Source organism: Cyprinodon tularosa, unplaced genomic scaffold (genome assembly GCF_016077235.1).
Source record: "Cyprinodon tularosa strain WSP-4 unplaced genomic scaffold, ASM1607723v1 ctg31, whole genome shotgun sequence".
Lineage (NCBI taxonomy): Eukaryota > Metazoa > Chordata > Actinopteri > Cyprinodontiformes > Cyprinodontidae > Cyprinodon > Cyprinodon tularosa.
The window spans coordinates 2,899,857-2,917,223 of NW_024039019.1; the positions used below are offsets into that span (position 1 = coordinate 2,899,857).

Here is a 17,367-nt window from a genome sequence, read left to right on the forward strand (position 1 = left end):
CTCAGACCTTCCTGTTCTGAACTGTTACCCTGACCTGGCTCGGACTCCTGCCTGTTCCCTGGGGCTACTGCACTTGGCTTCACTCTGGGCGGCTTCCGCCGCATCTCGTTGGCAGTCCATTGGTTAGATCCTACCTCGCGCTAAGGAGTTGGACTGAACTGTTAAACCGGGTATGTGACTCACATGGAATTCATCTTCCATCATATTATCATGGTCACTACCTGTTTTTCTCCCTAAACCAGAGTAACAGTGATGGGCGGCTCCCCCCGCAGCCACTGAAGATCCACAGTACGGCATCTGGTATATCTACAGTATAAATAAATGCCTTTGAATTTTCCCACTTTCTGTCTTGCCTTGAATATTGGGTCCTTCTTTCTGAGCCTTATGACATCGAGGATTTGGGATAGAGACTGCAAGTACTCACACACAAAAAACAGGGACTGATTATATTTGAAATTCAGGATGTCCTTCCATGGGATGAAAATTTTATTCAAACTGTACATGATTCGAACCCGTCTGACAGTGATTCATTCTGGTGCCTGTATTTTAAGCTTGCTTCATGATACTCCTGCTTCTACTCATTTTTGATCAAGCACCCACCTAAAACTATCAACATCAAAAGCGTTTGTATATTCTGCGCCAGATCCACTGTGCTTTGTAGACAAATCAAATCCCTTACTGGCTCATTACCACTCTGCTGCTCCATATCTATCCAACCTCCAAGATTGACCACTCACTCACAGACTGATTCCAAATGAGGCAAATTGTACCTACCTCTACTTCCTAGATCCTCGTTCATCAGCTTTCACTGGTTAAACCCTAAGGATCCTGGGTAGGAAAGGAACTACAAACTGAATTCAGCCTTCTGAATGGAATGACAGAAACACACATGGATGATGCGTTTTAAAACAGGGACTTGCAAAAAAAAAGTACAAGTTACACATATATAGCCAACGACTTAAAAGCCCTAAATTTATGAAGGTGTGACCATTAGAATCTGTCATACAGAGTACATGTGAAGGAATAATGCATTTTTTCTCAACTTCATGCAGGCTATGCCTATAAAGTCTTGAAAATGAATGTGTGTGAATGTCCTTATAGCTCCTAGCAGAAACTGGGAACATCATGAGGTCGCTGTGGTAAATGATTTAGTGCTGGGAAGCATCCTGCTTCCTCATCCTACCTCCTTCCTGAGGGCCATCACTATTTGGATAGCACTTATTATGGTGACTGCTGATGCACGGTATTCGGATCGAGCTACAAACTAAAGGTCCCTGGCTCTGACCCCATCCCAGTGATCCACACAAGCCCTTTTTGAATTCCATTTGTTCTTCTCAGTTGTAAAATATTTCAGCTCATCTGCCACTGTTCTCTCTCGTTCTGTAGCAGTGATTCCTATGCACCATCTAAAGGAAACTGGACTAAATATTTTCAGTTTATCAAAAAAACTTTTGAAATGTTTTTATATCTCCAGGTGATTTTCCAACATGTGGGTCAGAATTCTCCCTGGCGTCATGACAGCCACACAACTTCCACAACTTTTTATAGAACCTTTTTCATCACATTTCCTCATCCATGTGTGGTACTGTACTTCTTTACTCCATCCATCTTCCTTACAACTTTTAATAACTTGTCATCCCTATTTTCCTAAAATCTGTGGACTACTTCCCTGACACTCTTCCTTATATTTCTTTATTTTCTAACTCATTCCTAATATCCCTTTTAACCCACATAACCACCTAATTTCTCTTTATAGCAATTATATTCTTGAGTTTTACTCATTAAATTTTTACAAATATATAACCTGCAGCTTATTCTGAACAAAAGGGAATCAGATTGGAGTGGTTGAAAAAAAAAACACAGAAAGTAAATTCTTATGAACAAATATCACAGTCCTTTTAAAGTCATTTTTTGTTTTAGTTTGCTATATTTGCCAAAACACATGTGACTCCCCTTAAGAAGCTAAACCTTAAGATTAGAGTTGTAAAACGTACTCCATCCATCTATCCATCCAGCTGTCTATGGGCGACAGTAAAAAGTACTCAAAGAAAAAAAAAAAACCTTAATAGAAAATTACTTTAGTAAAATTGAAAGTGACAGAAAAAAAGGACCTAAGTAAAAGTCAGAAAATTGTTCACAGGACTTGGTAAAGTATTTTTGTACATAAAAAGAAGCCAGACAAAATTTCCTTTGTTGGTTCCTTTACTTCACTTGCGTAAAAACAATGGAGTTAGATTTAGTAAAAACCTACTTTAGCCAAAAGAAATCTAAGAAATCATCAAACAGTAACAGTACTTTCCATAAGAACTCAGAATAAGACAAAAGTCATCGTTTAAAATGCCAAAACTTTACTTTTTGCCTGAGAAATCTAAAGTGCCATAAAAAAAAAACTGAACTAGAGTTTCTATGTACAGAGTTCTTTTCTTGTTTACACGCCGATTCCACATAAGATCTCAGGTGTCAAGTACGAAGTACAAATACTTTGTACTTAAGTACACTTTTAAGGTATCTATACTTTACTCCATTACTTATTTTTCTTCCTACATCTGACTTTTACTCATTACATTTTCACATAAGTATCTGTACTTTTTATTCCTTACACTTTTTAAAACAAATATTACTCTTGGCTTCGGTTTAATGTTTATAAATATTTATTTCACTTCATATGCGCCATCCAATGCAGATCACTGGCACCATCCGCATCTAGTGAAAACTAGTGTAATTGGATGAGTCATATAAGGCAAACACTCATTGGTTAACTATAGGAAATTATCAGAAGCAAGCAGGTGTTCTTCAAACTGTAAATGTGAATTGTCTATGCCATGCTACAATGTTTGATTCAGAAGAAAATGTTGAAATGTCTGAAAGGTCGGACACAGGCGAGAGCATATCGGGAGATGGAGACCAACAAGACCTCCCTCATCCTTGAACCTATCTCAAAGAATTTTTTGAAAATAGTCGAAAAATTTAGCTTTCAATTCATATAGTGGCATCTGTCAGTTTTTTTAAAGGTTATTTTATACTTTTATACTTTAAGCAGTTTTTGGAGCACATACTTTTTTACTTTTACTTGAGTAAAGAGGTCAACTTGATACTTCAACTTTTACCAGAGTGTTTTTAAACGGCATTATCTAAACTTCTACTTCAGTAACAAATGTGTGTACTTTTGACACCGCTGCATAGTCCTTTCATTATACCGGTAATTTCAAGTTATAATATAATCCATATCAAGTAATAAAATCTTTGATTTTTAAGAAAGTAACAAAGTATGTTTTCTAATGTTACAAAATAAAACTTGCTAATGTTCTTAAAAAAAATAAGTTAGTTACTGTAATAAAGTAAATTTACTTCATAATCTTATACCTCTATCTAAGATCCATCTAGCCCCTTAACTTCAGATTCCTATGACACAAACCTTGTTTGTAAAACTAAACAGGACATGTTCGAAGAAATTGGCATAATAAGAGAAAATGGAAGACTTAACTGCAGTAACCTTTAGTAGCCCCAATGATTAAATATCCACCTTGTGTCCCTTTTAATAAGTCTATTCATATCATGTTTAAAATGAACAATTAAGGGTGCAGACTTCACTGTTTAACATTACAGTGGAAACTTCCTCTGAGAGTTTCTTAACTTTCTGATTAATTAATGCCTATAATGAGTTATATATCAAACAAGGAGATTTTTGGGGGCAATGATTTACATTTCAACAATATACTTAGGCAGTTTTTACACTTCTGTCTCCAGTTGTAAAAAGCAAAGCCATTTAAAAACAATGATTAAATATGATTATGTTGGGGAAATTACCCAGATTTATTTGCAGCTGTGGCAGTAAATGTAAATGTGTACAGTATGTATGCACATTAGATGTATAGTTTTTGCTGTTTAAGTAAGCTTAGATATAACCTGGAGATTTGCATTATTGGAGAGAGCTGCTGATAATGGATGGTAAGTGAAGTCAAGACCAAAACAGGGAAAAAAACTGATTCAGAAATTAGGACTCCATTGAAATATTTAAGTGATTTCTGTCTTTTCTCTCTGTGTTTATTGTTGTTACCAAACTTATCAAAATACTGGCCCTGAATATAGGGAATTAAGCTCAGCAGGAATCATCTCATTCACTCAGTTACCAGGACAACTTGGTGGGTAGGCCTCCATATCCTCAGTAGTTACCATGGATACTGCAGTCGTCTCCTCATTGTCAGTGGAAATTAGAGAGGACTGTGACTGCATCTTTGTACCACACGCAGAATACATATCCGTGTCTGATGCATATAAACTGTGAATGTAAAATGGTTTCAGCCTATAGTGACGGGTGGGGGGGCTCTCCTGTGCTTATTAGCATGAAATCCAGTATGATTTTGCCTGCTTACTCTTGCAAGCAATTAATATGGTAGTTTAGATAATGAGTGGAATCTCATCAATAACAAACAGGTATATTAATTCCCTGCAGAATTATTTGTCAAGCACCTGAAACCATGACATTATCGATATATTATTGAAAGAGAAATGTAGCTGAAGGTTAAAATAAACTGTCACAACAATGTTTTGTAGAATTAAAATTATTTCAAATGCAAAAGGGAGACATGGTGTACACCAATTTGCTTTCAGCTCAGTTGTAAGGTGACATTTGGATGCCATGAAATGTACTTGAATTATACATAAGGTGTTTCCTCAAAACAAAATATCCTTTGTGCAAATCAATACACCTCCAAGATTTGTCATAACAACACCATAACTGTTATCTACTGAGCTGTCTCCCACCAAACCTGTAGGGGTACATATAGCACCTGGAGTAGGGATGAAAAAGAATGCTAGCTTCCGTTAGGTTGTTGGCTCACAGCAGTAAGAGCTTCTACTGAAAGAGGGGGCTTTGTCAGCCCTTTATTTCAGCTCTGCAGGAGTTGAGCCCAGTCGCTTCATTGGTTTGGAAGCTTTAACGAAGCAAATAAATGTCAAAATGTGTGAATTTGTGACATTTGTTCTCTGTCATGCCCTCTGCTACCATGTTCATGTGCTAAATGAAAACTAGCACCCTATTCTTTCATTTCCAACTTTGACTTCCCCCTCTGGTGATTCGGAAAAATCAACAGAAAAGCTGCACCTTCTTATAAGCCGTATGGTTCAAAGTGTGGGAATGAAGTAGAGGCTTATAGTCCAGAAAATATGGTAAATAACCCAGTAGGAGGTTGAGGGAGCAACACTAGCTGTTTCAAAGGCACCTGGTGGTTAAAAAGTTAAATAAATTATAGCTCAAACTGCATGTTTAGGCATTTGCACTTTCTCTTAAATAAAGCCATTGCCTCCACATCTGGGTCATCCTAGTCAGATACCTAAAACCGCTTTAATGGATTCCTTTCATAGCAATAATTAAACTTTATTAATCTCACATTGGAGATATTTACCTCTCCATGTAACCCATACCCTTGGGGAGCAGTGGACTGCAGCGCCCAGTGAGCAGTGTGGGGTAAAAGGACTTGCTCAGAGAGCCAGAGTGGCAGTTTGTGGGAGTCGAACTCAGGATTCCAAGCTCTAACCACCAGGCCGCCACTCCCTTAGCGATGTGAAAACTCTACTTGGTAAAAGCTCAGGCCAGAGGCGTGCAGGTGGCCCATGTACGGAGGCCTTCGATGTGGGCGACCCAGGTTCGAATCCTGCCTGTGGTCCTATGTCTCTCCCTGTCTCCCATACCCCCTTTCCTGTCAGCCTACTGTTGAAAAAATAAGACACTAGTCTGTAAAACCTCAAAAAAAAAAAAAAAACTTAGACCAGTTTGTGCTTCTATCGTCATCAGTATCTCAGACCCTGATTAAACAGTAACTTTGAGATTTTCTTTCATCACAGCTCCACAGGCAAAGTAGATATCTCAAATGAGTTACAGGTGTTTCAAGATCAGTTGAAAATCAGTGGGAGTATTCACAGTAATTTTAAACACAGTGTTGTAAAAACAGCACATTTTAATGTGGGGATTTAAGAGAAACAACAACATAAAAGACAAAGGAGTTATAAAATTTGTATTTGTTTTGAATACAATTACTAATTAGACAATATATGAAGACAACTATTTGCTTAAGGGTATCTGAGGGGGGCTGAACACAAAAGCGTTCCAGTTTCATGATGTTCAAAAATAATTACCATTTTATATAACTTCACAGATATGCACCTGTTTATATTCTATCTGACAGAATCCCTATAAATTATATTGAAGCCCTTGATTTCAGCAAGATGAAACTAGAAAGCATAAAAAGGGTATGCATACTTTTGTAAGTGACTGGAAATGCGCTACATCAGTCAGTTTAATTGTATGCAGATTCCTTCCTATTCTAAGTATTCAGAAAAGTCACCCTGATAACTTCATTGACAAAAAAAAAATTGAAAAATTAGTCCCATTACTTTAGCTGCAATTTGTAAACATTATGTTGATTGATATTTGCTATCATAAAGGCATATATCTATTTACGAGCTAGCAGTGAACCATTTTTTAATGCCTCTTTGGCCCAAAAACACATTCAATAAATAACAAGCCTCCACATTGTGCCAATGTTAAGAAAGCATAAAATTATCACTTATCTGGCAAGGGAAAAGGCAATCAAGAGATCTGCAATATGCCCTTTAAACAGAGACCTATAAAAATAATGACTGAACTCCATAACTCTTTATGTAGCCTGATAATTTAAAACAAAACATTAGTTTTAATAAAAGTCTCATTGTGGTTAAGTATCGTAGCTTCTGTTTCTGTCATTTATTTATTCCTGTTTCTTCTTTATGCTGTGGCACTTGTTCTAATACAAACTGTTGCATAAGAAGTCAGTCTATCAGCTATGCACAAATGAGAGTTAATTCTTTGGAGTATTATGTTATACTAGTAGATTATCTTATACCTTTACATCCCATCATTTGGGTGTGAGGGAATGTTGGCATAGTGGTTAGAGCATCGCGCTTGTGCTCTGAGAAGGTTGCAAGTACCCCGTTTTATCCTCACAGCCTGCACTCTGGGTCTCTGAGCAAGACCCTTGACCCCACACTGCACCCCGGGTGCTGCACCATGGTGGCCCATTGCTCCCCAAGGGGATGGGTTATATGAAGAGAGTTAATTTCTCCATTGTGAGATCAATAAAGTTCAATTTCTATCTGTTGTCAGAAAGCTCTCCTGCCTCACCTCAGATATATTTTTCTTCCACCTCTATCTGCTTTTATCTGTCTGTTCTCAACCAAGTCAGAAGATGGCGCTGCTCTCTTTGCCACATTTTTCCATGTGTGTGTCTCTTGAAGTCAGCAGTTTGAGAGACTGAACTATGAGGATCCAGGTTGAGATGGTGGCCAGAGTCCTGAAGGACAGTGTTGGGATTTCTAAAACACCTCTTCAACCCAGAAGATGGTTTTAATGATCTGGAAAGCCCCCTGCATCGTTCCTGTACAAAAGAAACAAACAGTCCTCAACGGCTAAAGACCTGTTGCAGTTGCAGTTATCACCTATTTCAACAAAGCAATGTCATTCAGACAACATAGCACAGATTTTAACTTGCAAATCGATGCTAATTGCAGTGGAGATTAACGAGTCCAGCGCATTTCTCAAATTAATAACTAACCAGCAATTTGGACTTTAACAAACAAAAACCCCAGTGTGCTGACAATATTTATTGTAACTCAGCAAAAGTAGAACATTTGTTCAACATGATTAAAATAAATGACCTACTCGTATATCTTCCATGTGTCATGTGGTCCCTATTGCAGTCAGGCTATACATCAGTCTCTATTGGGGAATGTGACTAAAATGTTTATTCACATTTAACATTTTGTCATGTGGAATCACTTCATATCAAAAGAGATCATCAGAGATAAACATTTGAAAGGTTTTTCATCTGTTCAGTTATCTTTATTACCCCCTAAATGGAAATCAATGCACTGAGTTTCCTTCAGAAGTCAACCAATTTATCCCTGTGTGAATGGATTAAAACTCTAAATATTCCAGATGTTCTATGGAGGCCTAAGAGGTTTGTTAGAACATCGCTAAGTCTTTCCGTTTTGGAGCGGTAAAGAGGATTTTTGTTTTATTCGCCTGTTATTAAAAACAGCTTCAAATGATTGAAGTTGTGGAGAACCCTGAGGATATTTCAAACTTTTCTAAATATCTGAAAACTGAAGGACTGTGGCGGGACTGTAATTGTGTTCTACTAGGAAAGGAGAGCTTTGATAAGAGAAGGATGAAGTCTCTGGTTACCTCTGGAAGAGCTGCAGAGACCAACAGCACATCAAGGTGAATTTGTCCATAGAGCCACTGTTAGCCTTTAGCCAGAGATAGCAAAAGTACTCACTTTCCCTACTTAAGTAAAAGTACAGATACTTGTGTTAAAAAATACTCTGGTAAAAGTGGAAGTACTGATTAAACTTCTTTACTCAAGTAAAAGTAAAAAAGTACAGGCTTGTAAATTTACTTAAATTATAAAAGTAAAAGTAGAAACCACTTTTTTCATGCCGTTGCCTACATTTTAAATGGATGTCTGCCAATAGGACTAGATCTCCGTTGTGTTCATTTTCAATCATCTCGTCGTCCATGCTACTATGCTAACGCCACCGCCACCAAGCTGCAATGATTTGCCGCCAATGAATACCGCCGAATCTGTCGATTCATCTTGTAGTGGTGCGTCAAATGCAACGTAGATTCCCATCCAATTAGATTGAATTTGGTATTGATGACGTGAAAAATAGTAACGGTAACTCCATTGAAATGATTCAAAACTAAAGTAACGAGCCAATTTTTTAAAATGTAAGGATAGTAAGGAAAGTACAGATATTTGTGTAAAAATGTAAGGAGTAGAAGTAAAAAGTCACCATAAAAATAAGTAGTAAAGTAAAAATATCAGAAAAATCTACTTGAGTACAGTAACGAAGTATTTGTACTTCGTTACTTCCCATCTCTGCCTTTAGCCTATGTGGAAGAACGGCATGAAGAAAGAATATGTTGACAGAAACCTCCAAGAGGTCAACATGAATGTTTTCTACAAACCTTGTAGGAGATAATTTAAACAAGGTTTAAAAAGGATTATTTGGGTCAACATGTAAAATTTTGTGTGGGTAGAAAGCTATTATCATAAACAAAATTGTGAAACATGGAGGCAGTGACATGATGATGTGGGAATCATGTTTATCTTTGAAAACCATGTACACCTTGCTTCCACTTTAAAAATATATCGAGGGGTATGTGTATTCTTGCAACACACTGAATGTAAAAGTTCAGTGTACAGGTAGATAGCAGGTCTACAGTAGGCAGCGGAGGGCATCAGTGATGTCAGTAAAAGGGGATCAACACCTGGTGGAGCGTAACGGTGTGCAGGGGACACGGTAGCTTAGGTTGTGCAACTGGCCAACATGCTGGGTGTGCAGACCTCCTATTAGGTGGGAAGTGTATCTGAGATGCACTATGTGTTGAGTCATACTTAAGGCCTTTGAACATTCATTCATTTATTTGTTTTTGGTGTTTTAAATGACAAAAAAAACTTAAAATTGATCAATATTCCAAAACATATATCAGTAAAGTAGTATATCCTCCTGTACAGCAGGGGGTACACTATAATTAAACTACATCAGAGAATATTAAGGCACTGAATCGATCAATTCTGCATGTTTAGGCTTGGAGTCCGAAGCAGCGTGCAGTACTGAGAATGTCGTCTCGGGTCAGGTAACATCCACAAAGCTGCCTCAATCCGGTGAAAGATTCCCTCCCATGCAGGACCCTCCAGTTGTCAATAAAAATCACCTAAGGAGACAAAAGAAAAACAGCAAAATGATTAGATTCTACTAAATTACATCTAAGCTTGGGGGGTTACATTTGTAGCACCTGATTTTCTTAATTAAAGCCTCAACATTCTTACTTTCCCTGGAGTGAGTTTCACCCACAGCTCGTTCTCTGGGTGCCTTAATTCCTCGGTCAGCTCTCGATGTGCTACATACCATCGCTGGACGGTTTCATGAGGGATTGTGTTAATCACTGACCGGTCATAGTTGTTATACCTGGAAAAATTAGAACAGGGAACAATAAACATTACTGCTCAGCGTCTACAGCAGAAAATGTATTAAAATCAGAATCAATTTACCGAATCATGTAGAGTTCATTATTCCATGGGTAGACGTTGAGCACGGGGCCAATGCCCATCATGTGGTTCTTGTGATTGTCTGTGTTCTCAATGTACTCGTGCCTTATTGGTATTTGAAAGAGAAGCTCAAAGTTCTGACGAGAACGTTGGCGGAGCTTCTCTGCAGCATGGAAGCCATCCACCAGCAGTGTCCTTCCTCCTGTACCCTCATGTCTGAGGCAATGAAATACCTGGATTCTGCAGCAGCAGCCAAAACAATCATTTTCAGTGATAAATCATCAACTGTCCTACATAACCTGAAACACTTGGACTAGGCTTTCATCCCATAATTATCTGCCTGGAAAAGTTGGAAAAAAAGTACACTGTCACAAGTACAAAGAAACAAAATGTAGTTTGCATCCATCCAGAAGTGCTTTACAGGATAGATGTTTTTCATTTTTTTCCATGTGCACAGAGACTGTGTATGTATTGAATATAAATGCTATATGATAATTAATTGAACTTTATTTATCTCACACTGCATTTAACCCATCCCCTTGTGGAGTAGTGGGCTGCAGCGCCCTGGTAGCAGCGTAAGGTCAAGGGTCTTGCAGAGACCCAGATTAGTAGTCTATATGAGGGGGGCTTGAACTCAGAAGCTCTGGATTCCAAGCTCTATGCCCTAACCACTAGGCCGCCACTCCCCCCTAAATATAGATCAATTGTAAGAGGCTATAAAATGAATAAATATGAAAACTAAATACAGATTTTACAGGAGAGGGGTTAAAATATAGGATAAATAATGACAGATAATAGCAGGTAATATATTTGCAGATTATATACAGCTATAATTGAGAAGTGTGTGTAAGTGGTGTTTGATCCACTTTTACACGTTTGAATAATAAGGTATCAAAAATAGGTACATATGTAACCAGAATTGTATTCCCATCCATCCATCCATCCATCCATCCATCCATCCATCCATCCATCCATCCATCCATCCATCCATCCATCCATCCATCCATCCATCCATCCATCCATTGTGCTAAGTTTTTCATTTTTATTGTTTTTTGTGATACTAGAGGCCTTTATTTTGAAAAAGGGCCAAAAGGAATTGATGACTGAGAGAGGGGGAGAACATGAAGCCAAGGCCTCTATAGGTTGGGACTCAAAAAGTTAGATAACTGCAATAAGGACTGAGGTATCTGTCCATGGGATAAGTAGTCTGCCCCTACATTTGGGCAGCACCTGTAAAATGTGAAATTTAACAAGAAAATGAGTACAGTAAAACCTGAGGGTACCTACCCACATGGCTCCTGAAAATAAGAGGTGTCCGTGTGACGGTCCAGGGCCAGCTGACTGTAGGCAGTGTCGCCTCTGGAAAAATCGGATGTAAAGCTCCACATTCTCCCATATGTAGTCTCTCTTATCACAAAAAATGACAAGTACGCAGTTAATACTGTTCACATTGTTATGCAATCTGTGACCATAAAGAAGCCCTACCTGATAAGACTGACCCTCTGAGTGACTTTCTCAGTGGCTTCCACTGTTGTAGGAACGTCGTCCACAAAAGCGATACCATACAAGAGGTAGTTCTGAAGGAACTTTTTCAGCTCATTGTCGCAGCTCATAAATTTGTCCCATTTGACTGTAGACACGTTTGCGTTTTGGTAGATGTCAGCGTTCCACAGGATGCGATGCTGCTCACTAGCCGTCTTCCTTTCTTCATAGCTGTTTTCAGCCAACCAGCTAAGGCTGTATTTTGACACATGGCCACCTGGCCCTGCAAAGGAAATAACATTATAGGATGCTTTCTGTTATGTCCCGCTAGAACTGATTATGAATCAAACTGAAACAATGTAGCTTTTTGTTGGTTAGTATCCCATATAAATTCTCCTCTTTATAGAACCTGCAGCTGTATATCACTGAAATTATGGAGAATTTGGGAAATTTCTATCTGTATAGCTCAACAAATCATCCCCAGGGAGAAACACGGTAGTGGCAGCATCATGCTGTGGTGGTGCTTTTTTTTCACAGCGGGATAGGAAAGTTGGCTTAAGGGCCGCAACTATTTTGCTAATCAATTAATCTGTTGATTCTTGTTTCGAAAAATGGATTAACAAACGGATCCTGAAGGTTTCCTTAAAGAAGATTTTACACAGAACTTTTACTGGTTTAAGGATCAAAAAAGCAGCTAACATGGGGAGCTAACATGAAGTGGCCCACCTTTAAAGCATGTGCATCATCATCCTTATTATCATCTTCATCATTATTTTCAGTTTCGAAGTGAGTGCATTAGCATTTGTCAGTTTAAGTGAGTTGTAATACCACTCTTGTTTGTGCATCTTAAGGCTGGTACAAACCTTCCGTTGCACAAAACATCAGAGAAGCCCACAACAAGATATCATACGGTCCTGATGACTATGAGTTTCCCATGTGCTATAAGAGGATTTTTTTAAAAGGTAAAACTTCCAGGATCCTGGTGCCATGTAACCTTGAATTGTATGATATATGTACAGAATGTATTTATATAACCCTGTCTAAACATTTCTTTAACCTCTTTTTTAAACTTGAAACAACAAAATGTGTCTTTACAAACAACATCCACAGTGAAACAAGTTGTCATTAAGAACAGCTTCAAAAGAAATAAAAAAGGGATTGATTAATCTCACCAATACAATATGTAGCTGTAGAATTAGCAATGTACATATTTTCAACATTACATTTACCTCTGTGTCTTAAAGGTATAGAGGAGGATTTTCGCGAAGTTTTGAAAAGACCTGCCCTCTCCACGATTAAAAAATATGCACATGCGCAAACCTGTACCCTCTCCCAAGACGGAACGCCTAATGACGAGGGTGAGATCATGCACGAGCCCATTTCTCCTCGTGCATGCTCTGTTTAAAAGTTGCTGTTTGCATCACTCAAACAAGCTTAGTTTCCAAAAGAAGTTTTGCAATTTTTCCATTATGTCAGACTGTCCTTCGCTAAGTGAAAATGGGGACGAGCACGTAGGACAGCCTTACGTAAACATATCACCAGAATGATTGACAATTAGGAGAACCACTTATTTTGATGATCCACCCAGAAAAAGAACATCATCCACTATGTACCTTTAATTTTGCTCTCTTTTTTAGATTCTGGTGTCTTTTTGAGTCTTCCATTTAACGGTTTGATGAAAAGCTAAAGCCAATTTACCTCCCTGAGGGACGCTTTAACCAAGTATAATAAGGTTTCTAAAAACATTTTTACATTATGAAACATTGAAATAAGCTAAACTTGTTTAATATTTAAAAAACAAATGAATCATGACTGTATCTGATTATTTTCCAATTCCTCTTCATTACTGTTGAAAGCATGGATGCCAAAACTAATTGTTTTTGATTCAACTGGCTATCTGGCATCAGAAAAAAAAGAAGCAGAATATAACGGAGCTGCCTATAAAGTTTGATCAGTTAATCTTGCATGAAATAGATTTTATAACTCTGAGTGTAAAAAAAACAAAAACAAAACGGCTTTTTTATTTCTTTTTTTTTTTTTACCTCAGATCTCATGACAATGAACCAAATCGTCACAGTCTGTCACCTTTTTTGTGACAAAGTGCAAAGATCATCATATACTGTACAGAGCAGCACTCCATTATCTTCCTATAGGATCTAATCTTTAATAGCGTACATTTCTTCCTCTAAAAGTGGTTGGAGTTATTCTTTAACCCTTTTAGTATTTTGTAAATGGCATGTCTACTTTCTTATCTGTTATTTTCTATACACTTTTCTAAGGTTGTGTGACCAGTTCTGATATAACCTTTTGCTGATGTAACACCACAATTTCCAAATTCAGGGACAAAAAAGGGATTTTCTTTTCTATTCTATGTAATAGCTTTAAATCCAATTGAAGAAGATGAGCACAGGTTAACTGCAAAATGAATAATATAGTGCTAAGAAGGAGTTTGTCTCACTGCAAAAAAATTAAATATAAGTAAGTCAGTTTTCACTTGATTAGAGCAGATGAGACAATTTGCCAATAGGAAATTTTAAGTTAAAAAGAAAATAACTAAGTTATCTTATTCCAAGTGTATATATCTAATTTATTTTAGAGCAAATATTGCATTGGCAGATAATCATATCTTGATTTGCACTGCCAACTGTTTATTCACAGTACCAATTGTTTACATATACATTTGCAATAACACTGTAATATGCAATTACCGTCCACTGCACTTTAATTTAGATAGCTTCTGTCTAAACTTTATTTATTCATTTTATAGTAAAATCCATCTGTATATATGCTATTGTACATAACTGTAAAAACCCTTTTTTATAATAATACCCACCTGTATATTATATTTGGTACATATCCAGCTGTAAATTGAGTTCACAACACTGGATATCTATATACTATATAGATCTATTAGTAAGATTCTGTTTATAATGGTACTCATCTCTATATTTATTCAGTAGAACCCATGTCCTGTATTTATGGAACCATTATTTATCCTGCACTTGCTGCTATTGCACTTCTGATTAGACCTAAACTGCATTTCGTTGCCTTGTACCTGTGCCTGTGTGATGACAATAAAGTTGAATCTGATCTGCTTAAATCAAGGGCACTTTTTCCACTTTCTGTTTCCACAATGCAGTAATGTTGTTGATTTGTGCAACCTTTGCAGCTGACTCACAGGTGAGCACCAGCTGACCGTGTTCCAGCGCGGAGCTCTGAGGGCGGACAGTCAGCTCAATGCTCGCGGTGTCCAGGCTCCTCTGGTGGGTCGCGGAGTTGAAGCAGGAAGCTGAGCGACAGTGGTCCCGCAGCCACACGTAGTTGAAACGCATCCGCTTTCCCCCATCGCTGATCTCTAAATGATTTTATTGGACGTTAGAACGGGTTTATTAAAGCAATAGGTTTATTGATTATTATTATTATTAAAAGAAATGGCTTTTAAACTCACCGAGACAGTCTTCTAGTAAGCGGAAAGTCGCTGCGGTGCGGAGCTGCACCATGTGTCCCCGTGATATGCGGGACTCTGTGCGGACAGCCTGCCTCAGGACAGGACCCACTACTCTATGCAATGCATTTAACATGCCGGCTGAAAATCCCGCAGATTATGCCTCTGTAGACAATCCAGCTCCTTCAAGTTTGCAGTCAGTAAATAGATTGAACTTCAGCCTGATGAATCCTTTCCACACAGTTAAATCTGTAATCTCACAAAAAACATCTCTGAGTGACGCGAAAAGATTATAAAAGCTTAATCATTAAACAGTAGTTGGATTTAAATGTTTTTTTACCCAATATTCCTTTAACACATGCGTAATTCACCCGACCCAGTACCCGGATGAATGAGCACGTCAGTGCGGCCGCCATATTGGGAGGGGATGGGGTGCAGTTTATTTAGGTTAGATTATTGGGCACAAATTTGTTGTTTTTTGGATCATTTATATTTTTATAGCGATATGTAGAGGTTTTAAACAAGGGTATTTACAGGGGCTCTCTTTTCTACCTTGCTTGGTGAATTACTGTGAAAAATGTTGAATATTATAAACTTAAAAAGGAAAAAGTTTACTTTCAAATAATTAACAAATAAATATTGTAATTTTTTTAGGACAATAGAAATATAACATTTGGCCTTACATTATAGAATATTATTCGAATTAATAAAAAAAAAGAAGTACTTCCTTTACTGAATTTAAAGACATCAAGGATGCTTACTCACAGTTCTATCCAATGTCATGATTTAAGAGTTAGCTCGATATATCCACAAAGAGCATAGTTTTGTCTGAATATGTGGTTTTTATATTGCACTGTGTCCCACAGCAATAAGTACAAAAAGAATGGGGAAAAAAATGTGTTTGCTCAAATCATTAAAAACACTGTATTAAAAGGATCTGTGGCCAAAAAAACTTCCCTACTTAAAGGACCTTGTGTGCCAGAATTAGAAGACAAGTCATAATTTTGTCCAGTCATCATGATGAGATATAGATATGGTTCTAATTTCTAAGGCACTCAGCTATTTTCATGGGAAGTCCCAATCCACTTCTTTTAAAGTCTTAATTAGTTCCTAATGAGGAAATAGCATCATAGCTGTTAGTTTCATAGTCCTATGAAGTGATCTCATATATACAAATTTTTTAAACTCATGATTTTGACTTTTAAATCACTGATCTCTTTTCAAAGTAATATTTGTGTAAATCCTCCAGTAAAAGAGGTAGATTTTCATACTCCACAGATCCCCGCCACATTAGGACCTTTAAAAAAAAAACAACAAAAAAAAAAAACAAGTGGAAAAGCAGTGCTAATAAGATAGGAAGAGTAGAAATGTCAATGCAAGATGTGAATCAATACTTGCTGAACAAGCTATTTGTGTTGCTTTGGTATTTTTTCTAATAATATGATGTTTGCTTAGTATAATATGCAGTATGCAGTTCTTCATATATACACACATCAATTTCAAACAGATGGTATTGGCATGGTATCGGTATCGGCCGATACTACACACCAGGGTATCGGCATCGGGGCCAAAAAATGGCACTAGTAAGCAGAAATGTTGCATAAGCAAGAGTAACAATAAAATATAACTTTAGTAAAAGTAGAAAGTACAGTAACTTAAAAACTTGAGATTAAGATTACATTTTCTTCTAGAAGTTACTAAAACAAATGTAACTGACTAAATGTAACAAGTTACTACCAACCTCCAGAATGGATTTCCTAAGAAGTGCAAATCTATTGCAGGCTGATTAGTGGATGCTCCCACGGGCTCACTGGCTCCCTCTAGAGGCTATGGTTGATCCTGACAACCTGGACCCAGCTTGGTGAAGGTAATTTTTTAAAACCTTCCTAGTTACTTTTTTTTTTTTTTTTTTTTTTTTACACAAAAGAACACACAAGGATATTTGTTTTCTGCTTATTTCTTCTCAGGCATTGTTTTGCACTAAACATGTTTAACAGACAACAAACAACAGTGTTACAATTATATAGATTTGATCAAATTGTAACCTAGTCATTAATAATGTAATCCTAATCTACAATTTTTTTTCTCTATTTAAAATGTCTTAAATATCTTTTAAAAAATTGTTTTGTTTTTGTGGGATCAAATAAAGTCAAACTCTTGTTACCAGGTTTTGTTTTTTAAACTTTAAAGCTAGTATTCAAATAGAAATTTCAGTCTAAGTCTGTCTGAGATACAAACATGTGAGGTGATATAAAAATTTTGGATATTAAAAATCAAAATCTGAAAAGTCAAAACCCTATGAAAACTGTGTTGGTAGAATAAGTGCAAGCTGAAAACCTGGCATTTATG

At 37.2% G+C, this 17,367-nt stretch overlaps 1 protein-coding gene across 1 annotated transcript; it reads right to left on the bottom strand.

Annotated features, from left to right (window-relative positions):
* Positions 1-9,445: 9,445 nt before the first annotated feature.
* On the bottom strand, positions 9,446-15,340 carry tmlhe (trimethyllysine hydroxylase, epsilon). Its single transcript, XM_038292198.1, has 7 exons — positions 15,022-15,340; positions 14,752-14,928; positions 11,577-11,856; positions 11,379-11,498; positions 10,095-10,331; positions 9,873-10,011; positions 9,446-9,757 (listed from the first exon to the last, which is right to left on the bottom strand). The coding sequence occupies exons 1-7, from the start codon at positions 15,152-15,154 to the stop codon at positions 9,626-9,628; spliced, it is 1,218 nt and encodes a 405-aa protein (XP_038148126.1). The 5' UTR covers positions 15,155-15,340; the 3' UTR covers positions 9,446-9,625.
* Positions 15,341-17,367: the final 2,027 nt, after the last annotated feature.